The sequence below is a fragment of the Monopterus albus genome, unplaced genomic scaffold, assembly GCF_001952655.1.
Source record: "Monopterus albus unplaced genomic scaffold, M_albus_1.0 scaffold413.1, whole genome shotgun sequence".
Lineage (NCBI taxonomy): Eukaryota > Metazoa > Chordata > Actinopteri > Synbranchiformes > Synbranchidae > Monopterus > Monopterus albus.
Genome location: NW_018128293.1, coordinates 166,486 through 186,444, shown reverse-complemented (window position 1 = coordinate 186,444; position 19,959 = coordinate 166,486). Strand labels below are relative to the sequence as shown.

The window sequence follows — 19,959 nt, the reverse complement described above, 5'->3', positions numbered from 1 at the left end:
GACAGTGAAGTGGGTTTCATCACAACACCAAAATAATAGTAGTTCACAAATAGCAAGAGGATATGCTAACCGCTAACACTTTGGCTGGGGGCGTTTCTACCTTGTCAGCTCTAAAGGATGAAATGGGATGATGCTGCCAGAATACTTTAATATATGTTACAATGACAAATACACAAAAAGGGGCTTAGTAGTTTAGCACATTGTGTGAGCATGTTGCACGTGAAATCAGGATGATGGTAACAGCCGTGACTCTTGCATTCAACCTTTTGCAGCAAGCCCTTTGGGAACGGGTGGAGCCTGTAAAAAGGAGCTTCTTCATTTAGCGACAGATGTCCTTCATTTGGAAGTTGCACTGAAACGGTCATATAAAAAGTGCAGATGTTTCTGGTGTCTGTGGTGCAAAATCCTAATAAGCTCCACGATTCAAAGAGGCCTCAGCTATATAAATACAGTGATATACCTGCCTCTATATAAAAACTAAAATCAGCAACACCTAAGCAGTTTAGAACTATTGGATTATTGACAAGCCATCGAGGAAAATATACAAACATGGAAACAATAAAACCCTCTGGTACAGTATAAATAAATATGTAGGTGTTCAGTTTTAATTCCCTATGTAAATAGCATGTCTCTCTGGCTGTGGGGGGGGACCAGCTGCCGATGGGAGATGGAGTCGGGTTGTCACGGTGGAGCAACAGGTAGTTCTTGAGGACGGACAGGTTGGAGCTACTCAGTGCTGCTGCGCGTCCAGCTCCCTCTGACGGCAGCCCACGGCAGTGATGAGGGCAGCCCCCTTCCCGCTGCCGTCCTCGGAGAGCAGGAAGGTGACGTCACATTTGGGGGCAAGTTCCTTCACTGTCAGCTGGAAGATCCTACAGAAGCTGTGGGAAGAGGGCAACAGGAAACTGTGGTTAGAAATACTGAAATAAAAACAGCCAACTGCAGTCACTCCAGCTTTACAACCAGGATGAGCAGCAAGGTCATTCAGGGCTTGTTTCAGGAAGAGAGATCCTGAGATTGTCTGGATAACTGAAGCTACAGTAGTCTAGCTAATCTGGTAGCCTGTCTTAATGAGACGGTCCACTGGTAATCAGAACCTTGCAGCACTATTCATTACAGGTGCATGCAATTCAGAGTGCTTTACAAAGGCAGAATAAAAGAATGTTAAAAATTAAATTTACACAAAAAATGAGACTAATGCACAGCAGTTTAAAAATATATACAGTAGCCCCTTGACTTGGAATTGAGCTAAGACCTGAGCTGTTAGCTGATTTTGCCAAAAAGAGCTTGACCAAATTCAGAGCTTAGAGGTTTTGGTCCAATGAAAAGTGGCAAATCCCTCAAGGATGGGATCACAGATGGTGAGATAGCAGACTAAATGGGCTACTGGAATCATGTGCAGAATGTTAAGTATGTTTAGATTCAGTAGATGAAAAGCCTGTGTGTTTGCTAACTCTTGGCCCCTTGTGAATGTTAACACAAATTATAAACATGTTTGTTACTAGGTTTATATTTTGAGAGCCTACCAAAGTACAGTTTAGTTTTTCTGTCCTTTTGGATGGTGGTGTACCGTAGCTTTCCAGAAATAAAAGAAGCTTGGCATTGAAATCCAGAAACCAAAAATGCATCTGTGATGAAACAGCTTAGTGTGTCTTAGGGCGTGGATCAGGCTGCATTTCTCTCTGAACACAATCCAGACCAGATAAGCTTGTACTGTATAACGTCCAAGCTCGATACAGTTTGTACGCTGTTTTCCCCCCAATCATTAAACAGAAGCAGATATTTGAGAGCGCCAGCCGTCTAGCCTAAAGTTTGACCTACATGTCTGAACCCAACCGGGACCTGGCCTGAACCCTCAGGTACAGATGGGTCTCATCGGGTTCGGTCCGGGTATTCATGCTCTCGTGTGTCTGTGTCAGCTTGAACTGATGTAGTAATGGAAGTATAAGTAATTTACCATTAGTCATTGAAATCAGGTGTCTGAGCTTGTTTACGTCAGACTTAACCCCCTCTTCTACTTCTGCCAGGATAATAATGCAGTCGTCTTTAGTGCTGATCATTTCCTTTACTGACTTTTCAGATGTTTTCTCGGTTTAATCGTTTTTACCGTGTTATTCATTTAGCTGGTTTTGTCCAGTTTGGTGTCCAAATCCCAAAGATGTTTCATTTATGATATAATACAGAGAAAAGCAGCAAACCTCACATTTGGTTTCTGTCAGCTGATTAGTCACTTCAGCATTATCCATGGCCACCGAGGTTTTTAACTACGTTTGCAGATCCTCAGTTTTTAAACACCTCCATTTGCTGATGTAGATTTTTTTTTTTTTTGTGTGTGCAAAAACAAATTAAAAGAATGATTCAAAATGAATGAACCCACTTTTCTGGAGTGATTGGTTTAATAAAATTAAAAGGCTATGTCTCTTGAAGCATGATGAACATGTGCTGCGGTGTTTGTGAATGAATGATCCTCTTTTCAGCCCAAACACGCCCTCCATTGTGTTCCTATCCTGCAACTTACTGTGGGTGCAACTTGTAGAGTGTGCCATCCACGCCCACGGTAATGTCCAGGTGGTCCAGTCCTCTGTTCTCACGGATCTTGTCCACCACAGCAGCCATTCCGGCTCCGCAGATCTGAGCCGCACGGCGGGACACCGTGCCACACACTTCCTTCACGATAATACTGTCATCACAGGTGCTGTCGAGCCCCAGCTGCTGCAGAATCGCCCTGACTTGCAGCAGCGCCAGACGATCACTGTGGAGCCAGAGAGGCGGGGGAAGAGCGCGTGTCAGAGGTCAGCCAACAGCAGGAGAGTCACCGGATACCACACAGCTGTTCCCAGAGGCTAACGTAGGCTTAGATGGTGTATGGACTGGAGTTGTCACATTGTGTCCCCATGTCCTCTTACTCCTAGGTGTGTTGTCCCAGTAGATAGATGCTTAAGCAGTGCTTTCAGGCAGTTACTCTAAATCATCCCAGTGGTTTAGGATTTTTTTTTTAGCCACTGTTAAACATATTTTACAGGCTCTTTCTTGGGCTGAAGGTTTTTTCTCTACACTACTTTTGAGGCAGCTGTGAGTTTCCATTCATTTCACATCATATGAAAAACAACCTAACAGTCAATACTACTTTGTCTGTGTTTGGACCAATGGTTGGGGAACTGATGTGACCTAGAGCTACTGCAACAGAAACTAGTGAATCACCAGCAGTAGAAGAGAAATGGATTCACTCACCTCTCTATCTGCGAAAGGAACTTTGTCTCAAAGATGCCCCTGGTCTTCAGCGTCTCTGAGATTTGTCCCCGAAATAGGTAGCCACGCTTGGTCAGATCGATCAAAATCTGCCTGACGATCTCTCCCAGGTACATGCCGCTGCACATCTTCTCATATCTGTCATGCAAGAGATGGCAAAGCTTTCATTAAAGAAATTCTATCAGTAATGAACTGATGATGCAGCTTTTGATGAGCTTGTAAAGATTGCTTTTGTTTGGTTTTTGTTTTCTATGTGATCCAGATTCATATCATATGAAAGTAACAAGGGCTGAAGTGTTTGACTTGGACAGTAGGTCGCCATCAGAGGTAATCAAACCTTTGTTTGCCTTCGTTGAGCGAGTTCTCGTCCACCGCCTGGTCGTACTTTGTCCTGATGTCATCCAGACAGCCGTTGTCTCCAAAGGCCCCCCACTCCATGTTGACACACATGCGGCCCTCGTTTTCCTCCACTATCTCAATGTTCCTCATCTCCTCCATGTAGCAGGCGTTGCTTCCCGTCCCTGAGAGACACAGCTCAATAACCTGAGCCACACCTCACACCTTTCAAAGGCTGTATGTCTTTAAACATACAATTCCAAGACATTTCTAAGTGTAGACTTGTGTTTCTTGGTGCTGTAGACTAGCACTGAACAGTATAAAGAAATTATAGGAGGGTATTTATAACAAAGTGGGTGTACTTTACACATTCCCCTTCCAAATATCTGCCAGATACTGTCACCTGAAACTTTCCACAATAATTGTATGTTTAATTTATCCTTGAAATCATTTCCTGTTGAAGGCAGAGGTGTTTAACTCACCTGCAATCAGGCCAACCTCACAGGTGGGTTCCTCATATGCACAGGTCATCATTGTTCCAACTGTGTCGTTCACTATGGCAACCACATCCAGCTCAAACTCCTACAAACACACAAACAAACAGCACAAGGCAAATTAGTCTCAGGACGAAATGTGATGAAATCACCTATACACTGTCAACGAGAACTTGTATACGCAAATCTCACCTTTCAGGACTCATGCCATTTGCTATAGCCCCATAAATCAATGCGCTGAATAGACTGCTCAGTGCCTCTCTAATTCAAATAATCATCATCCTGAATGGTTTTAAATCATGTTACCTGCTAAAGTGCTGCAGCAAGCTTACGGTTTCTCTACAGGGCACAAACATACTGTACTTACCAAAGCTAAATTCTTATCAGAGTTGTTCTTAATGCATAAGATTACTGATGTTTCCAGGTTGTCACTTGACATTAACCTCTAGAGTCCCTGCGTCCTCATATGAGGACCGCACAGCTTGGGTTTCCAAAGCTCAGGACTCTAGAGGTTAAAGCAATGTCAGGTGTGTTGACAGAGGGATTAATATCAGTTCTTGTAATGCCACACAGCACACTGCAGTTAACACATACGTATTCCTAGAGAGACTACAATAAAATACACACGCTGTTTTGGAAAGCTGCAAAGTTCAGAAGCTCTGCCAAGCGCACAAAATACAAAAGATCATTCCTGTCATCACTGATAATTGAGTTTAACTAGGCGCTCACACGAAAGACACACTCCTCCCTAGTGTCTGAAAGCAGGTTTTCCAGGTATTAAGGCATGCGATTACACCAATAGCAACACACACTGCTCCAGTCCTGCACTGCTTTACCTGTCGGTTAATGATTTACTTTCACTTAATACTTACTGCATTCTCCATCTAAAAGAGTGAAATCAATGTAAGAATCTCAAGAATGGTGACACATAAATAAACAAAACTGTCTGGGTATAAAAATCATACAGTATTAACATGTTTATTTATAATGAACAGTGGTGGAAGAGCTGCTCAGAGCCTTAAGTAAACGTGGCAGTAAAAACCCTCATAAGTAAAAGCCCTGCATTCAAAATGTTAAGTAAAAGTACAAAGGTATACTTAAATTACTAAAAGTAAAAGTACTCATTCACATTCCTCTATCATTGTAATTACTGATGCATCACGTTTAATGTTGCAGCTGGTAAAGCTAGTTGTACTAGTTTGTTTGTATTTGATTTGAATTACTGTTGGGTAGCTTGTTAGTTTTCCACCACGGAAAATGAAAATACTCAAGTACAGATACCTCAACATTGTACTGAAGTACAGTACTTGAGATGTACTTGGTTACTTTCCACCACTGACAACGAGTGATTGGCCGGCCGTAATTTCTGTGCAGGCAAAGGTGTTGCTACATTGTAGGTTGACTAGCACAACTTCTGTTGCATTAGTACCCATTAAATTTTGAGATGTGGTTTGTTAGAGGGTTTATTCTGCACCTCCACATTCTTTCCTTTTCTCTGCCGTGATTCGGTGCAGGAAACATATTCATTCCAAAATAAAACAGTAGTTGTATCCATTAGAAACACAGACAAAACATGTAAGACAGTCACTTAACATGTAAAAACACGACTACAGAGACCGGTTAAACAGCATTTATCAGCTATTAAACAGATCAGTCAGTCAGACCTTTAGTACGAGAGTTTTACAAGCAGTACGAGACGACAATCTGAGCCACAAAGAGACCAGACAGTGCCCACATGATACCAAGTGCTTTGGTCCAAAAGAGCCTATATGACGTCTTTTAAGTTCTTCAAACAAACTGTATAGGTGCACAATAAAAGCAGCCGTCAGTTATTTTGAATCAAAATGAGAATGACTGATATACAATGCAGTACAGGACATAGGATATACTGTAGATGGTTGACAGAATACTGCATTAATTTAAAGTTATTTTAATGACGTTTCTACACTGAGCAACCTCTGGCTAAATTATACTTTTAAAAACACATTTTTGTATCTCAGCAGCTATAATTTTCTCACTGTGGCAACACAAGTGTTGTGCGTTTAAAAACAACAAAGAAACTGCATCTGTGTCGATGTCAGTGTTTTTGCATGATGTGGTTGAATCACATGTAGTGTTTCTTATCTCCAGTTACCTCTTTCCTCTTAATTGCTTCCCGAAGAAGCTCCACCACATCTTCGCCCTCACAGTCTGTAGCCTTGAAGCCTTTGGTCCAGGTTACCAGAATACCCTGCAGAGCACATGACACTTACTGGGAAATGGCTGATAAACACTGTCAAAATAAATTGTTTGGATAGTTCCACACTCTATAGCAGTCTGAAAAGTTCAGAGCAGCCGTCTGACTAAATGGTCAACTGTTGACACCCTAAACAGGAAGCGTATAATGTACACAGTGACAGATGATTGATAGAAATGTGTCCTTAGGTTTAGTCTGTACAAAATTGGAGTTCTGACTTTTTTTCTCAGAATTTAAAGAGTTTAAAGTCAGAATTCTGAGTCAGTCATGGGTTTTGTTCAGTGGCCCTAATCCTAATCCATAAAATCCATGGGCCAGCAGAAGTAGTACTGTTCTTTAAACTTGAGATAGTTTAGTTACTTGAACTTATTGCCACCCTGATGTGTCTTATAAGCTCCACTTGCACTGGTTTGTAAGGGCCCATGTGTGATTCTTTTAACTTCCTTTTTAAATGAAAGAATGATATTTTGTAGAGAACCTACTGCGTCCAGGCTGGTCTGATAGCAGGGGAAGGAGAAGGTGAAACCAAGTGGCAGCCGAGCGCTTTTCATCCCCATGTAGTCCAGGAAGTCAGAGATGCAGTGTACAATGTGGTCAAAGAGCTGCAGAAAGATGGGGGTTAGTTGTTAGGACACTGGAGAGATAAGGTTAGGTACTATTGGTGTATTTTCTGTGGTGAGATAAAAAACAACCCTCCATGTAAACACTCATATGGGTTTACATCGGTTGCTAATGAGAGAAGACTTCTGTTCAAAAGCAGTGGAAAGTATTTCCAAATAAGTGTCATCCCCATTACCTCTTCGCCTGTGCCTGTCATAGCTTCTATGGGAATCGCGTAGATTTTGTTGTGCATCTCCACTGATCGCCTCTTCCCGCTGCGAATCTTTACAAGGAGCACACGGAAGTTTGTCCCGCCAAGGTCCAGAGCAAGGAAATCGCCGTTCTCTATATTAGAAGAAGCGTCTTGTTAGCCTGAAAGCCCACAGAACTTCATCCTTCATCACCAAATAAGTTTCCTTCCTTGGCATTGATTTTATTTTAGGATAAATACTGAAATATATGTTTCAATAATACAGTTTGAACTCACAGACGTCTACACAAGCTCTGTACTGGGTCCATTCCTTCCACCTGTTAGTGCATCTCTTTTTTTTACTCACCAGTTCCATCTGGTGTACTGCGGACAAAGGTGGGCAACATCTTAACTGTAGCTTCCTTGTGAGTACTCTTCTTGAGGCCTCTTTCAATTTCCACCCTCATTCGCTTCTTCACCTCCAACAACTGGGCTTTGGTCAGTCGGAACTCAGCCAGAGTCTGCTGAATGTGTCGCGCCTGCTCCGTCAGACGGTAGGCCACTGCTGTCACCATGGCTGCGCCTTTCGCACTCCCGCTCTCGGACAGGAGGAAGCGGACATCGGAGTCTGGGACCAAGCGACGGACTGTCTTGTGCAGACGCCGAGCGTATCTGAGAGCAGAAGACGTCATGATGAGGGAGGCTTGGGTTTAACAAAATCCAAAATGTTTAAGGGTCATGACGTCATTTTGGGAAGGATGCTATGATACTATTACTTTTAACTGTTCACTATTTACTGTTACACTATTGAACGTGAACTCCAGCGCTTGACTGAATAGGGCTGGGAGATGTGGCTGAAATCACAATCTCGATGTTGGTCTAGTGTTTTGTTTTTATTTTATCATGACATGGTAAATCAGTCATTTCATTGTTACATATTACAATATACCAAATTGCTTGTATCACAAAGCTTTAACAAATCTTAGCTGCAGCTTTGTGGAAGTCTGAAACTAAATGTCTGGTGTGCAGCCTCCATAATCCTTAGAGAATCTAATTTGTAGGATTTGTTTTGGCTGGCGGCTACCTGTGGTGATCCCTGAGCACTGTAGTTGTCATCTCATCTTGGTTTGTTGGTTTTCTGGGGAAACGTAAAGGCAAACATGAAGACACCAAACCCTCCATCCGGTTCCTTTTGTTCGGGGTACTTACTGAGGGTGCATCTTGTAGAGAGACCCGTCGATGCCCACGGTGGTGCGGAGGCGTGCGACTCCTTTGTTGTCCTTGAGCCGAGAGAGGATAGCTCCCAGGGTTGCAGAAATTAGATTTGCTGAGCGGAAGGAAACGATGGTGCACACGTGCTGCACTGCCAGACAGTCTTCCTCTGAAGGCTCCACCCCGAGCCTCGTCAGGATTTCCATACATTTCTTCACCCCTTCCTTCGTCCTAAAGTTAAGAGTTTTTATTAGTATTAATATTTCATCTATGCTATTCCTGAAAGCACTGAACCTGGAGATTTTTAGACTTGAACGTTTACATAATTTGGTATGTGTATAGACATTCAAGACATTCAATTCCTATGAAAAAATGTTCTGCAAACCGGGTTAAGGCCGTGCACAGTAGCCTATATAATACCAGTTTTATTCTCCTGGTTGTTACCTAAGTAATTTAGTTCAGCCATTCTCTTCACTCACTTTTCAATAGCAGAGACATGTTTTGTCTCAATCTTTCCTTTCGTCAGGAGCTCGGGGGTTATCCGTCCCTCAAACAGCAGACCCTCTTTGGCCATCTTGACCAGGATGAGCCGAACCAGCTCCCCCATGTACATCCCACTGGCCATCTTCTCAAACCTGAGCAGAGACGACACAGCGACATCTTTAGATGAGGTGTCATAAATACAGTTTGCATTAGTCACGTTTCCCTCGATGGCCCACATTAGAATGAACATGATTCTGGGCAGATGCAGTCTGGAAGGCCTAGAGTCTCTATTCCTCAATATATATGACATTATAGTCAGACTGCAGGAACAAAATGGATCCTTTCTGAAAAATGATGATGGGCATTGGATCCCCAGGAACTCAAGCTAATGCTTGGTTGGCAGTTTATTAGGTACACCTGGTTGAAACTGATGCAGTCTGATATGACAGTAATAATAAATCCTCTTTTGTGATGATGATGGTCACGTTTTGTAGAAATGCCAATTCACCTGTAGCATTTAGCTTGGTGTACCTAGTAAACTGTCAGCTGAGAGTTTTTATTTTTCTACCACAAAGGGGCTTTACAGTTTCTGTAGCATACGACACCCTCTGTCCTTGTGTTGGATCAGAAAAATAAAAAAAAAAACAATAAGAAAAAAATAAAAATCTCCCTCCAAGCAGTTTTAACAGGGGCGAAAAGGCAGGAATGTCAGAAAGCGACAGAGGAGGAATCCATCTTGTAGGACAAATACACATGCAAGAGATGTCATGTGCATGGAATAAATCAACAGATTTACAGTGTGACTAGTCAGAATGGATGAATGAACATATAAACATATGAGGAGCATGGTCCTGGAGAACACCAACTTCCAGGAGCCTGCAGTAGACCACATGACCTCCCTCTAGATGAAGACCTATTAGGAGGATGGGCTACACGGCCACACCAGAGGCAAAAGTCAAGCACATCAGTGACACATATAGTGGTAGTTAAAATGCCTAAACTGATATGGCTACATAAATAAAACAAGGTCTGTCCTGTAGATGCATTTTGAAAAAATACTGTATTACTTTCACAAGAACCAGAGGGTTAAAGGAAAATCTCACAGCTGCTTTCCTGGATTGACAGAACCCCTGTCGATCTCACGGTCAAACTCTGTGCGAATGTCCTCCAGGGACCCATCATCCCCAAAGGCACCCCACTCAGTGTTGATGCACATCCGGCCTTCGTCTCCTTCCACCAGGTCAATGTGACGCAGTTCCTCCATGTAGCAGGCATTTGTTCCTGTTCCTGAAAGGACGCAGAGATGTATGAGCCCTATCCTACATGGCTTTGGCTTAGTGGAGCTCATAATGCAGGGTTAGGGTTACACTATCTTTGGCGCCCCCACGTGGTACTGTAAGGCCTTGGATGTCCAATGCATGTTCACTTATTCTGCTTTTTACCCAAATGAAAGTGCTCTGATCAGGCGTTACAACGCCATGTCGGGGACTTTTATGAGCACAGAACCATTTGTACTGTAGGTCTTTACCTATAATGATGCCCACTTCACAGCGCTGATCATCAAATCCACAGGTCATCATGGTGCCGACCGTGTCATTCACCACTGCCATGATGTCTGCCTCGTAGTCCTGAAACAAAGGTTATATTTAACTCAAAATCTAAAATTACAGCCCCTGGTTAAAGCTCCAAGATCTGACTTTGGTCCATTTTACCACTATTCTGTCAGTGTGGATGGTATATTTTTAAAGTGCACATGTACTTACTGCACAGAGAAGTTTCACCTATGCAAATTAACTACATAAATAAAAAGGGGGAAAAACTCACCCCTCGTTTCTTGATGGCCTTGTTCAGAAGCTTCACAACATCCATGCCTTCCACGCCACTGGCTTTAAACCTCTTTGTCCATGTCAGTAAGACTGCCTGTAAAACGAGCAGTTTTAAGTTAGACCGGTTTGCAAAGTCCAAAACGTAGGTCCATTGCTATTCTAACCAGTCTCCAAATAACACATTCATCAGCAGTTCCTCCAAAAGACTAACAACTACACTACGCTTACCTTACGTAAAGAAAGACTTCTGTGAAAATATCTTTCTAAAATCTCCTAAAAACATCCTAATGACTCACAATGGCTTCTAGAAGTTCTGGCCATCATAATGCACTTTCCTGTGGCAGACTGACATCTGATATAGGAGGCCATAACTCAGAATCTGACACATAAAAAGACGCTAACAAGTATTTGTAGTAGTGCGAGTTGATTATGGCACAGTTATCCCCCAACTCGGGTTCAAGTTTTACCTCATCCAGTTTGGTTTGTGCACAGGGGAAGGAGAATGTAAATCCTACAGGAAGCTTTTTATCCTTGATTTTTTGCTTCTCCATGAAGTCGCCCAGGCAGTCGGCTACATGGGCAAAGAGCTGCAGACAGAAAAGGGACTTTAACAGAATGACAAGACAGCATTTGACTAACAAACATTAGACAGGTTTCTTTATTGTTACACTGAACACGCTTGACTTCACAGTTCTTCTAAATCATTAGCTTCACGGAGAATATATCAGTATCTAACCGAGTTAGTTTAATGACAGAGGCACGACTGCTGTATTTTATTGTTGCACGGAGCAGTACAGGCTTCAGGTCTGCTGGTTGCTTAGTAACCGTTTCACAAGTCTAGACATGGGTAATTTGTAATATACAAGACAAACATTCATAACATTATGTAAATACTTTGGATCAGTGCCCTGTAGTGCCCATTGTTTGGAGTAACTGTACACTCTAATGAAAGCTGGTCAGAATGTTTATTTCACAAAATCACAATGTAAATGAGCCTCTTTGTTAACAAACCTGTTCATATATCACGTTACGTTTTTGGCCAGCTGTCCCTCAGACATTTCATTAAACAGCATCTGTCTTGTTCTGCCTGTGTAAGTCAACCTCTTGAGGCGGTCACACTGCCTCAGACAGTTGCTTTTGTTTTGGTTATCATGTTACAATATGAGTGCCAGCTGTTCTCTACTAGTTCAGTGTAGGTCAGCAGAGGTTCTGACGTCACTCTCATGACGCTCTCCTCGTTACAGAGGAGGTTGTTTTACACACACACACGCCGACTTTAAACACCACCAATCTCTCTACATTGATCTTAGAGAATATACCATGTTCTTAGCAGTGGCCATACATTTTTTTTAGGGAACCATGAACCAGGTTTATCGTTTTATTTTGGAAATATCTCGAACTTTGAACCCTGATGTTTCAAAGTTAAGACTCTTGGAGAGTTTAACACCTACAAGTGTAGTCCTAGTCAATACACCCGGATGGTGACGAAAGGAAAACCCTGAATAGAAGTGGAAATAAAAAAATCCAGGCATCATTTAATCTGATTTTTATGCTTCCATGTTTTCAGACGGCCCATAGACCAATAGATGAGGAATGCCTTGAAGGAATTTCATCACATTTGGCACAAGCGTCTACTTGGACTCAAGATGAACTAATTAGATTTTGGTGATCAAAGGTCAGTGACCTCATGTCTGACCATTCCCGTGAACCTGACTAGTTGGCATACATCTGCAAAGGGGTAAGTCTAGTTTTTTTGTTTTTTCTCAGAATGACACTGGAAAAAGTCCCACTGTGACTCTCCAGAGCCAAAGGTGGCGTCTCCACACGTCTCGTTGTGTCCAACCAACAGATCCACAGAGACTCAGCTGATTCTCATGTCTGACAAAGATAAACATCAGCTCCTCACATTAAAGAAGGTGGAACCAGAACATGTCGGTCACTGTTGCTTCTAAATAGCTGAGGTTCATTTTCTACCAGTGGAGGTTTCCTCCTCCTTCCAGAGGAGAAAGTCTCAGCTGGTCACTTTATGTTAGTTTTTCCCTTCATTTGTCATCCATGTATTTGTGTATACCTGTGTCCCGCTCCCATGGATGATGTCATCAGGGGTCTCATAAACCTGGCTCTCCATCTGGACCGGCTGCTTCTTGTCCCGCGTTACCTTCACACGGAGTATCCGAAAGTTCGACCCCCCGAGGTCCAGAGCTATAAAGTCTCCCTTTTCTGTCAGAATGAGAACACCATCAAACATTATTGATTCCAAATGATAAACTGTAATTCTTGCTGTCCAAAATGTAAACTTTTAGGGATTCAAGAAAAATGTCCTTGTGCAAGTTGCATGACAGTTTATTTATGTCATTATTATCCAAAGGTTTCTGAGAGGCATTTGAGGCACAAAGATTAATGGAGGATTGTGTGAGCCAGGGGTCGGCAATCTGGTTCAACCATGGGCCAGGTTTTCCCAGGCAGGGTGGAGAAGCAGCCTGTATGTTTTGTTGTATTTGACTATTATTTGAATTAATTTAAAGCTACTCTGCCTAATGTCTTCTCAGCCTAGAGGGTCTAGCAAAACTCAGAACACGTTTTTTATCCTCTTGACACACTATTATTTGGATACAGATCTGTGTTTATGGCAGTCATTGTTTAGAACGTGGTTGTGTGACAAAACACACAAGCAACAAGAGCTATAGAACGGCCAGAAACTGAGAGCATGAAAAGGGAAATGCCTGTTACTCAAGTGAAGACAAATAAATGACCTAATTTCACAATGCATTTCAGCCATTTTTGGTAAATGGACCACACTTGTATGATGCTTTTCCACAAAAGCCTTTTATGTGAGCGAAGCCAGCAGCCAGGTGCTGAGGTGGAGCGTCACTGCAGGCGAGAAGCCCAGATGTAACTCGATCCTCCGTAGAGAGAAGCTTTCTCATAGCATTAAACATTACACACAACCTGCTTTGTTTAATTTAAAGCTACAGGTCACAGGAGGCATTTACTGCTGCTGGGATTAGACCTGTAACCTTTCAGTTATGACAAATGACATCTTGCCCCCAACAAAGCAGTGTTCTGCTTTTAGTGCCGCCATGACTGTGAGGTTGTATTTATCCCTTTGACCTGACTGGAATGACATGTGACCAGGCTTGACATATAGAAGTGTTACTGACTGGCTGCAAAGCGTGCGTCCACTTTATCGCCCCTGTGCCGCCATAACCTCAGTGCTAGGATGTGTAATGCTGCTTCTTCATTTTTACACATGCTGAATTTTCTGTATTTTTGTAGTAAGCTCATTATTAAGACATCAAGCCTGGTTCAGTTTGGCCTCAAGGGCAATTTGGTTTTACAGGTTTACAATGTGCTCGACCATTCACAGACTCACATACAGTACAAACAGCAACACCCCATCGCCGATAAGTCAGGAACAGCATCAGCATCAAACGGTGTACGACTTTGAAGGGAAAGACAAGAAAGCTGGAGTATAATCGGATACTGTGACTTTTTTTTTTTTTTTACACTTTTAGCAGCCTGATAGCTGAAAGAATACAGGACTTATAAGTTTGTTTTGCCAAGGGTGTGTTGTATTGCTGGCCAGGCATTACAGAGAACATGGTGAGAACAGTTCCTCCCAGAGGGAGCACAGGTCTGTCTGATTATCTTAGAGCAAACCTTAACAATACTGTTCAGACTCTTCCTGTCCTTCACAGACAAACCATTAAACCAACTGATAAAAGTTAAAAGGCCTGATTGAATGTGCTTAAAATAGTGTTACAGACATTAAAAGAATCAAGCTTCTGTAACAAAAGTAAGTCTCAAGTCTATGTTGAACCAACAGACAGAAGTCCTGTCAGTAATAAACTAGAGTAAGAAACACTTCAGCCAAACATAAAGCACCAAAACTCAGTTGGACAACAGAAATATAACTGGCTGAACTTTAATACTGCCTACAAACATAGAGCTTTCAGTCCTTCAGTCTCCAAAATGCTGATCTAATGAGAGCAGGAGCAGCTGTGGTCACATAGTAAGTTTAGATCCCAACAAGAATTCACGTTTATATTTGTCTCCTGGCTCTTTACCAGAATCCAGGCTTGGTAAACGGCTAAATCTGAGCAGTCACAAACACAGGTGACCAGAGCAGTGTTTGCTGTGCCACAGTAAGCCAGTGACCGAGTACCGATGGTCTCTGGCTTAATGCTGAACTCTGGAGAGCCCCCACTTACATAACTTGACTTCATTACTCCCTATAGTCAGCATTCATAGTATATCTTTTTGCTCAGCTGATAATATGACCAGTGTCGCTGGACAAAACCACCGGATGTACATTTTAAAGCTGGACCAAATATTTCATTTTGCTTGTTATGGAACGTTCACTGGGCTTATGCATGACGTGTGGATGAGTGCTTTAGAAACCATTAAAAGACGGTTAAAGTTACATCTCTTTGCTGAACTGTTATCGAAAGCCCTTCTAGCAGCTAATGGTTTTGTACTGGAAGGGCTTGCGCCCCCCCCCCCCCCCCCCTTGTGAATCTGCTGTGCCGTCCCTGCTAGAGTCAAAATGTGATGTTTGTCAGTATTTAATGAATGAAAAATAAAAATGAATGACACATTTTTGCCTTAAACACAACCAACATTTTCCTGGTGTGTTATAATTTATGTTGGACAAATAATTTCACATTAAAATTGGTCACATTTTATGCACTATACATCAGCAATGTCCCCGACTGGGAGCAAATAAAGAGAGCAAGGTTAGCCAACAAAAGCACTGTGTGTCTCATTTTTACACAAAATCAACAGTTTGATTTCTTAATAATTTATTGTTTATTATTTCATAGAACTAGGGCTTTAATCTACTTTTGCTCCAGCCTGGCCCCCCCACCCATAATTTTCTAGATCCACCCCTGGGAAACAGTAGGATGACAAAAAGCTCTTATCTTAGTTTTTTGGGGGCTTTCAACTGTTAGCATGTTCCACATTAAGGCTGCACAGTGATAGCCAAGAAAAAGCAGCCCTTGTATACTGTCTCATGACAAATGAGCGAGCTGCTAAAACTAACCATGAGATTCAGTGTAAATCTCTACAGCTAGTAAATGTGGAATGGTTTATTTTGCCAAACCCCATTTTTAATACCATTTGGGGGGATTTTTCATTACTAGAAGTAAAGAAGTTTTCATTACTAGAAGTAAAGAAGTTTTCATTACTAGAAGAGCCCATCTTCTGACTACAGGTTTCAGGTTGCGTCTTCACACACGAGGGATTCACAGGACATCCAACCAGGATGGCTCAGTGGAGTCTCAGGTTTCAAGAATTAAACTAATGGGATTTAGGCTGGATTTATGAAGCTTTGACAGGAAAATGTAAGCTTAACACTTCCATCTTTATTATTAACTTTTGTCCTTAGTCTAATCTTATTATGTAGCAAAGATGGCTCTGAACTGACATTAGCTGAGCTACGATTTCATTTGGCTTGAGACACTGAAAGTCTGCCCTGAATTAGATGAACAGTTACCGAACTACGTACAGATTATCTTTGATTGTTGTTGCTATGGCCGCCCTGTCCATCATGTCTGTTGTGCCTTCAAATGTTTGAACTGTCACCATGGTTTCACTTCTGCCCTTTGCTTGTTCCCTCCCAACCTCGTGCAGTTGTTGAAACCTGAGGCTATTTATAATGTGAAAGAAGGCAGGAGACGGCGCTCCCCTCCACTGGCCTCGATCAGGCCTCCCCATCCCTGAGAGGTTGTTTTTGAGTTAGGTGCTGTTTACTAACAAGGGCGAGCAGTGCACAGACCCAGTTTATGGAGAGGACGTCCCATCGCTGTGACTCTAAAAGCCTTTCAGACGAGGGGTTTCTCTCATCTCTTCGCAAGTTATTGACTGTAACTTGTAATGATCTGATTATTAAAGCACATAGTTTTCCTGTAACTTCAATATTGGAGCCTTAGAAAATAATACAAATGTATGGCCAGGAGTTCTGATTGGTTTGTTAGTGATTATTAAGACATGGAAACTGTTTGAATGTGTTTGAAACTGTGACTTTCCTTGGCACATTGTGCATCATCAGCCATTACTATCATCATTATTATTATATCACAGGTCACTAAATTGTCTTGGTGATACAAATGAGGCGATCGAGCTGTTTGAACCGTCCGGCCCCGGGGTTAAAACGATGGGGATGTACTGATCTGAACCACAACACAAAGAGGTTTAGTCACATACAGCAACAGGCCCGACGACTGTAACATATCAGCACATTTTTAAAGAGATAAAAACAGGATACATCAGGATTTGGTTGAACAGTTTGGTTATAAAACTCAACATGGCACGGCCTCTTTGTTAAACCACACCAAGATCTGAAAGGGATTCACTTTGACCGGACTTTATTTCTTCATGGTACCTTGTATTTTTGATACATTTCTGTGTAATATCACGTCATTTGAGTTTTATTAAACCTGAACTCCGTTTACTATGTTTTTAAACAACATCATGCTTCTTAGACACATGTGAAAGGTAATTAAATAATTAACTAATAGACTTCCAATCAATACCTAATAGAGGAAAGCAGGTCATCAGCCACACGCTCATCAGCTCACCTTTTTAAGATGTGATTTAAACTCAACTGTGAGCTGTGTTTTTTAATATATATGAGCTATAAAGAATTTGGGGGCGCTGTTGGACACCCTTACAAAACCAAGGAGGGCGTTTTGAACACACTGAGCTAGCACAACACTCCATTTGCCCTCAGACTGTGCGTGTACCTGATCCATCAGGGATGGACCTGACGAAGGTGGGCAGCATCTTGATCGAGGCGGTGGGGTTGGTGTCACGGCAGAGCCCGTTCTCCATATCTCGCCGGAACCTGTTCATGATGTCCTTCAGCGTTTCGTCTGAGAAACGCATGGAGTACAGGTACTTATCGATCTGAAAAGCAGGTACAGGACACAAACGCAGGTTGTCAGAGAGTGTGCATGTCAAAATATTTTTACATCGAGTAAAGTGGACATAATATATTGGAAGCTAAACCCAGACAAAGGACGTACAGTTAAATAAATCAGTGTGCTGCAACTCTCCGGGTGTTTTCTGCTATATTAGTTCAACTGACTCTTAACCACTGTTAACATTTAAACACTGCCCTGTTTCCTCCTTTGTGTGACATGTATCAATATAATAACGCACTGTAAGGTGTCCTGGTACAGAAACTGGATTGTTGCCTGCACCTCTTTTGTCATATTTGTATGACTGTGTTTTAGAAACATGAGACAAAACTGACAAAACTAAAACAGCTAAAGTGGAGAAACTTTCAGTATGTTCAGTTTGTGAAAAACAGCTCCACTGTGCAGTAAATGTGTTGTAGTACAGTTTAAAGCATCTGATTAATGGGGTGGTTGTTAGGAGGGATTCGCCCTGGATGTTCCTGTCATGGGGCCGTCTGCAGTGGTCACACGGCATCAGTATAAATACCTGAGGTGTATCGTAGTGTTCTTACTCTGAAGGAGTGCATGTGGAGACAACTCTTTCACTGCCCAGTCATTTGAGCTGTTCAACTGAAGACAGAGGGTTCTTAGACTTCTAGAGTCTTCTTTGGTTTTAGGGCTGCTGTGTATGAGCCTCTCAGACAGACAGATGTAATGTGTGCTACAATAACTCGGCAGAATCTGTACGTAGAAACATTCAAATCCAAGGCATCATGTCATTTATAGCTGCACCATCACGTCACGTTTGTGTGAAGCATCGGTTTGAAAGCATTACCCTTAAATTCAGCCCGGCATAGCTGTTGTCTTTGTGATCCACTGAGGTTCTGTGTTTGAACGGTGCTTGGATGTGTGCAAAGGTGAACCCAGGGATGGGGACATGAGAGGCCTGACAGGAAATAAGGCCTACTTCTAAATTTAACTGCATTTCTTAATGTGGTATTTCAGTGTGCCAGTCTCATCTGGGATTCACGTGGTTGGAAGACTCTCACCCTCTCGAGGATTGTTTTCACGCCAGCAGAGACAGTGTCATGTCACAGTAGTAACTTCATCAGAGATGTGCAAATACTGTGCTGTGACATCATCAATCTCCCCCTCCATTTGACTCCCCCCATGGGAACTTCTGGCTGGTCTGCCATCCCGCCCAGTGGTTTATTTCTGCTGAAGCCAAGGTCAGTGTGTTTGGGCAGCCTGTGACCAGGCTCGGGTTTCACTGGTGTCAACATTTTGTTCTACTAATGGGTTGAGCTCTTAGAAGGATCATATGCATAAACAGAGGGGAGATGAAATAGCAGACAGCAACAAAACAAAGGACTGAGTGTTAAAAGCAGAGAAGCAGAGAGGAGACTGTAGCGCTCACGACTTTCCCAGCATCCTCTGCAGACACCTGTCTGCTTCAAACGCCCTGGCAACCGATGCTCCGGAAACACTCGACAACGAGGGTCTATCTGCACCACCATCACTGACCACAGTCCTTCTCAAGGACATCCATGTCAAACCCTGCCAAGCGCTGAACAAACTATGATACAATCCAATCCCACTTTGTTTTTCACGGCCTCCTCCTCCTCCTCCTCCTCTCCCGGTTCCCAGCCTGATACACACCCCGCAGGCTCAGTGCTGATGTCTGGGGCTGTCAGCTAATGCTAACCGGCGTCCATGGCGGTCCATAGGCTGCTGTCACATCGCACTGCCCCCCAGTCCTGCACCAAAGGAGCGACGTGGCAGCCCCCAGCTGCTTCACTCACCTTTTTATTTTGATCATCCTTCAGCTCGGTGAAGTAGTAGGCCAGAAGCTGAGCCGCTATCATCCTGTCTGGATCTGTCACTGACTACAAGGTGTTTAGAGAGGAAAGGAGCAAAGGAAGGCTGCTGTCCGGTCTCTTTGGGCCCCCCCCACACTGATGCCTTGTTATCCTGCTGCGGAGGAACAAGAAGGCCTGAGCTGAGCAAAATGGCAAAGCAAGGTTAAAAGGAAAAAGTGTGAAACAAGAGTGCAGCAGGGGTTGTGCGTGTGTCTGCGACAGGCACGCACGCACACACACACGGAGGCTGGATCTGAGCGTGTCTCCTCCCTCTGAGCTGCGAGCTCCCTGTTAGCTCTGGGGAGATGCAGCAGCTCTGCACTGGAATGGTGGTTCAGCTGTGCCCTGCCCCCACCGAGGGCTCCGATTGGTCGAGCTGGGGACGTGAAGGAGGGGAGGAGGGAAGGAGGGAAGGAGGGGGCTTTTCCTACAGCAGCAAGGGGGTGAGGAGGGGGACTGAGAGCTGAAGGAGGAAGTTGCATCCACATATTACTGCAGCTGACAGAGAGACCTCCCCCACCCGGCACATCTCCCACGTTGCCACGGCATCCAGAGGTGGACGTGCAGGGGGG

The 19,959-nt window shown here is 43.2% G+C and overlaps 1 protein-coding gene and 1 long non-coding RNA gene across 2 annotated transcripts; one reads left to right on the top strand and one right to left on the bottom strand.

Moving 5' to 3' along the window:
- Positions 1-657: 657 nt before the first annotated feature.
- LOC109951840 (hexokinase-1-like) lies at positions 658-19,723 on the bottom strand. The gene is made up of 18 exons (XM_020586559.1): positions 19,331-19,723; positions 17,373-17,535; positions 12,698-12,846; positions 11,094-11,213; positions 10,625-10,720; positions 10,329-10,428; positions 9,904-10,087; positions 8,797-8,952; positions 8,315-8,548; positions 7,473-7,777; positions 7,112-7,260; positions 6,798-6,917; positions 6,214-6,309; positions 4,068-4,167; positions 3,587-3,770; positions 3,232-3,387; positions 2,519-2,752; positions 658-881 (listed from the first exon to the last, which is right to left on the bottom strand). The coding sequence occupies exons 1-18, from the start codon at positions 19,391-19,393 to the stop codon at positions 731-733; spliced, it is 2,760 nt and encodes a 919-aa protein (XP_020442215.1). The 5' UTR covers positions 19,394-19,723; the 3' UTR covers positions 658-730.
- On the top strand, positions 2,714-12,431 carry LOC109951842 (uncharacterized). The gene is made up of 3 exons (XR_002273670.1): positions 2,714-2,792; positions 12,194-12,301; positions 12,394-12,431. It is a non-coding gene; the product is annotated as an uncharacterized LOC109951842 (long non-coding RNA).
- Positions 19,724-19,959: the final 236 nt, after the last annotated feature.

What these genes read in the sequence shown, in the direction of transcription:
- LOC109951840 (XM_020586559.1), bottom strand. Translation starts at nt 19,393, where the DNA reads ATGATAGCGGCTCAGCTTCTGGCCTACTACTTCACCGAGCTGAAGGAT. An exon ending in CTCTACAAGATGCACCCTCA is followed by an intron (nt 7,778 to 8,314) that starts GTAAGTACCCCG and finishes TTCTGCTCTCAG; the next exon opens with ATACGCTCGGCGTCTGCACA. An exon ending in ATCAGACCAGCCTGGACGCA is followed by an intron (nt 6,310 to 6,797) that starts GTAGGTTCTCTA and finishes TGTGCTCTGCAG; the next exon opens with GGTATTCTGGTAACCTGGAC.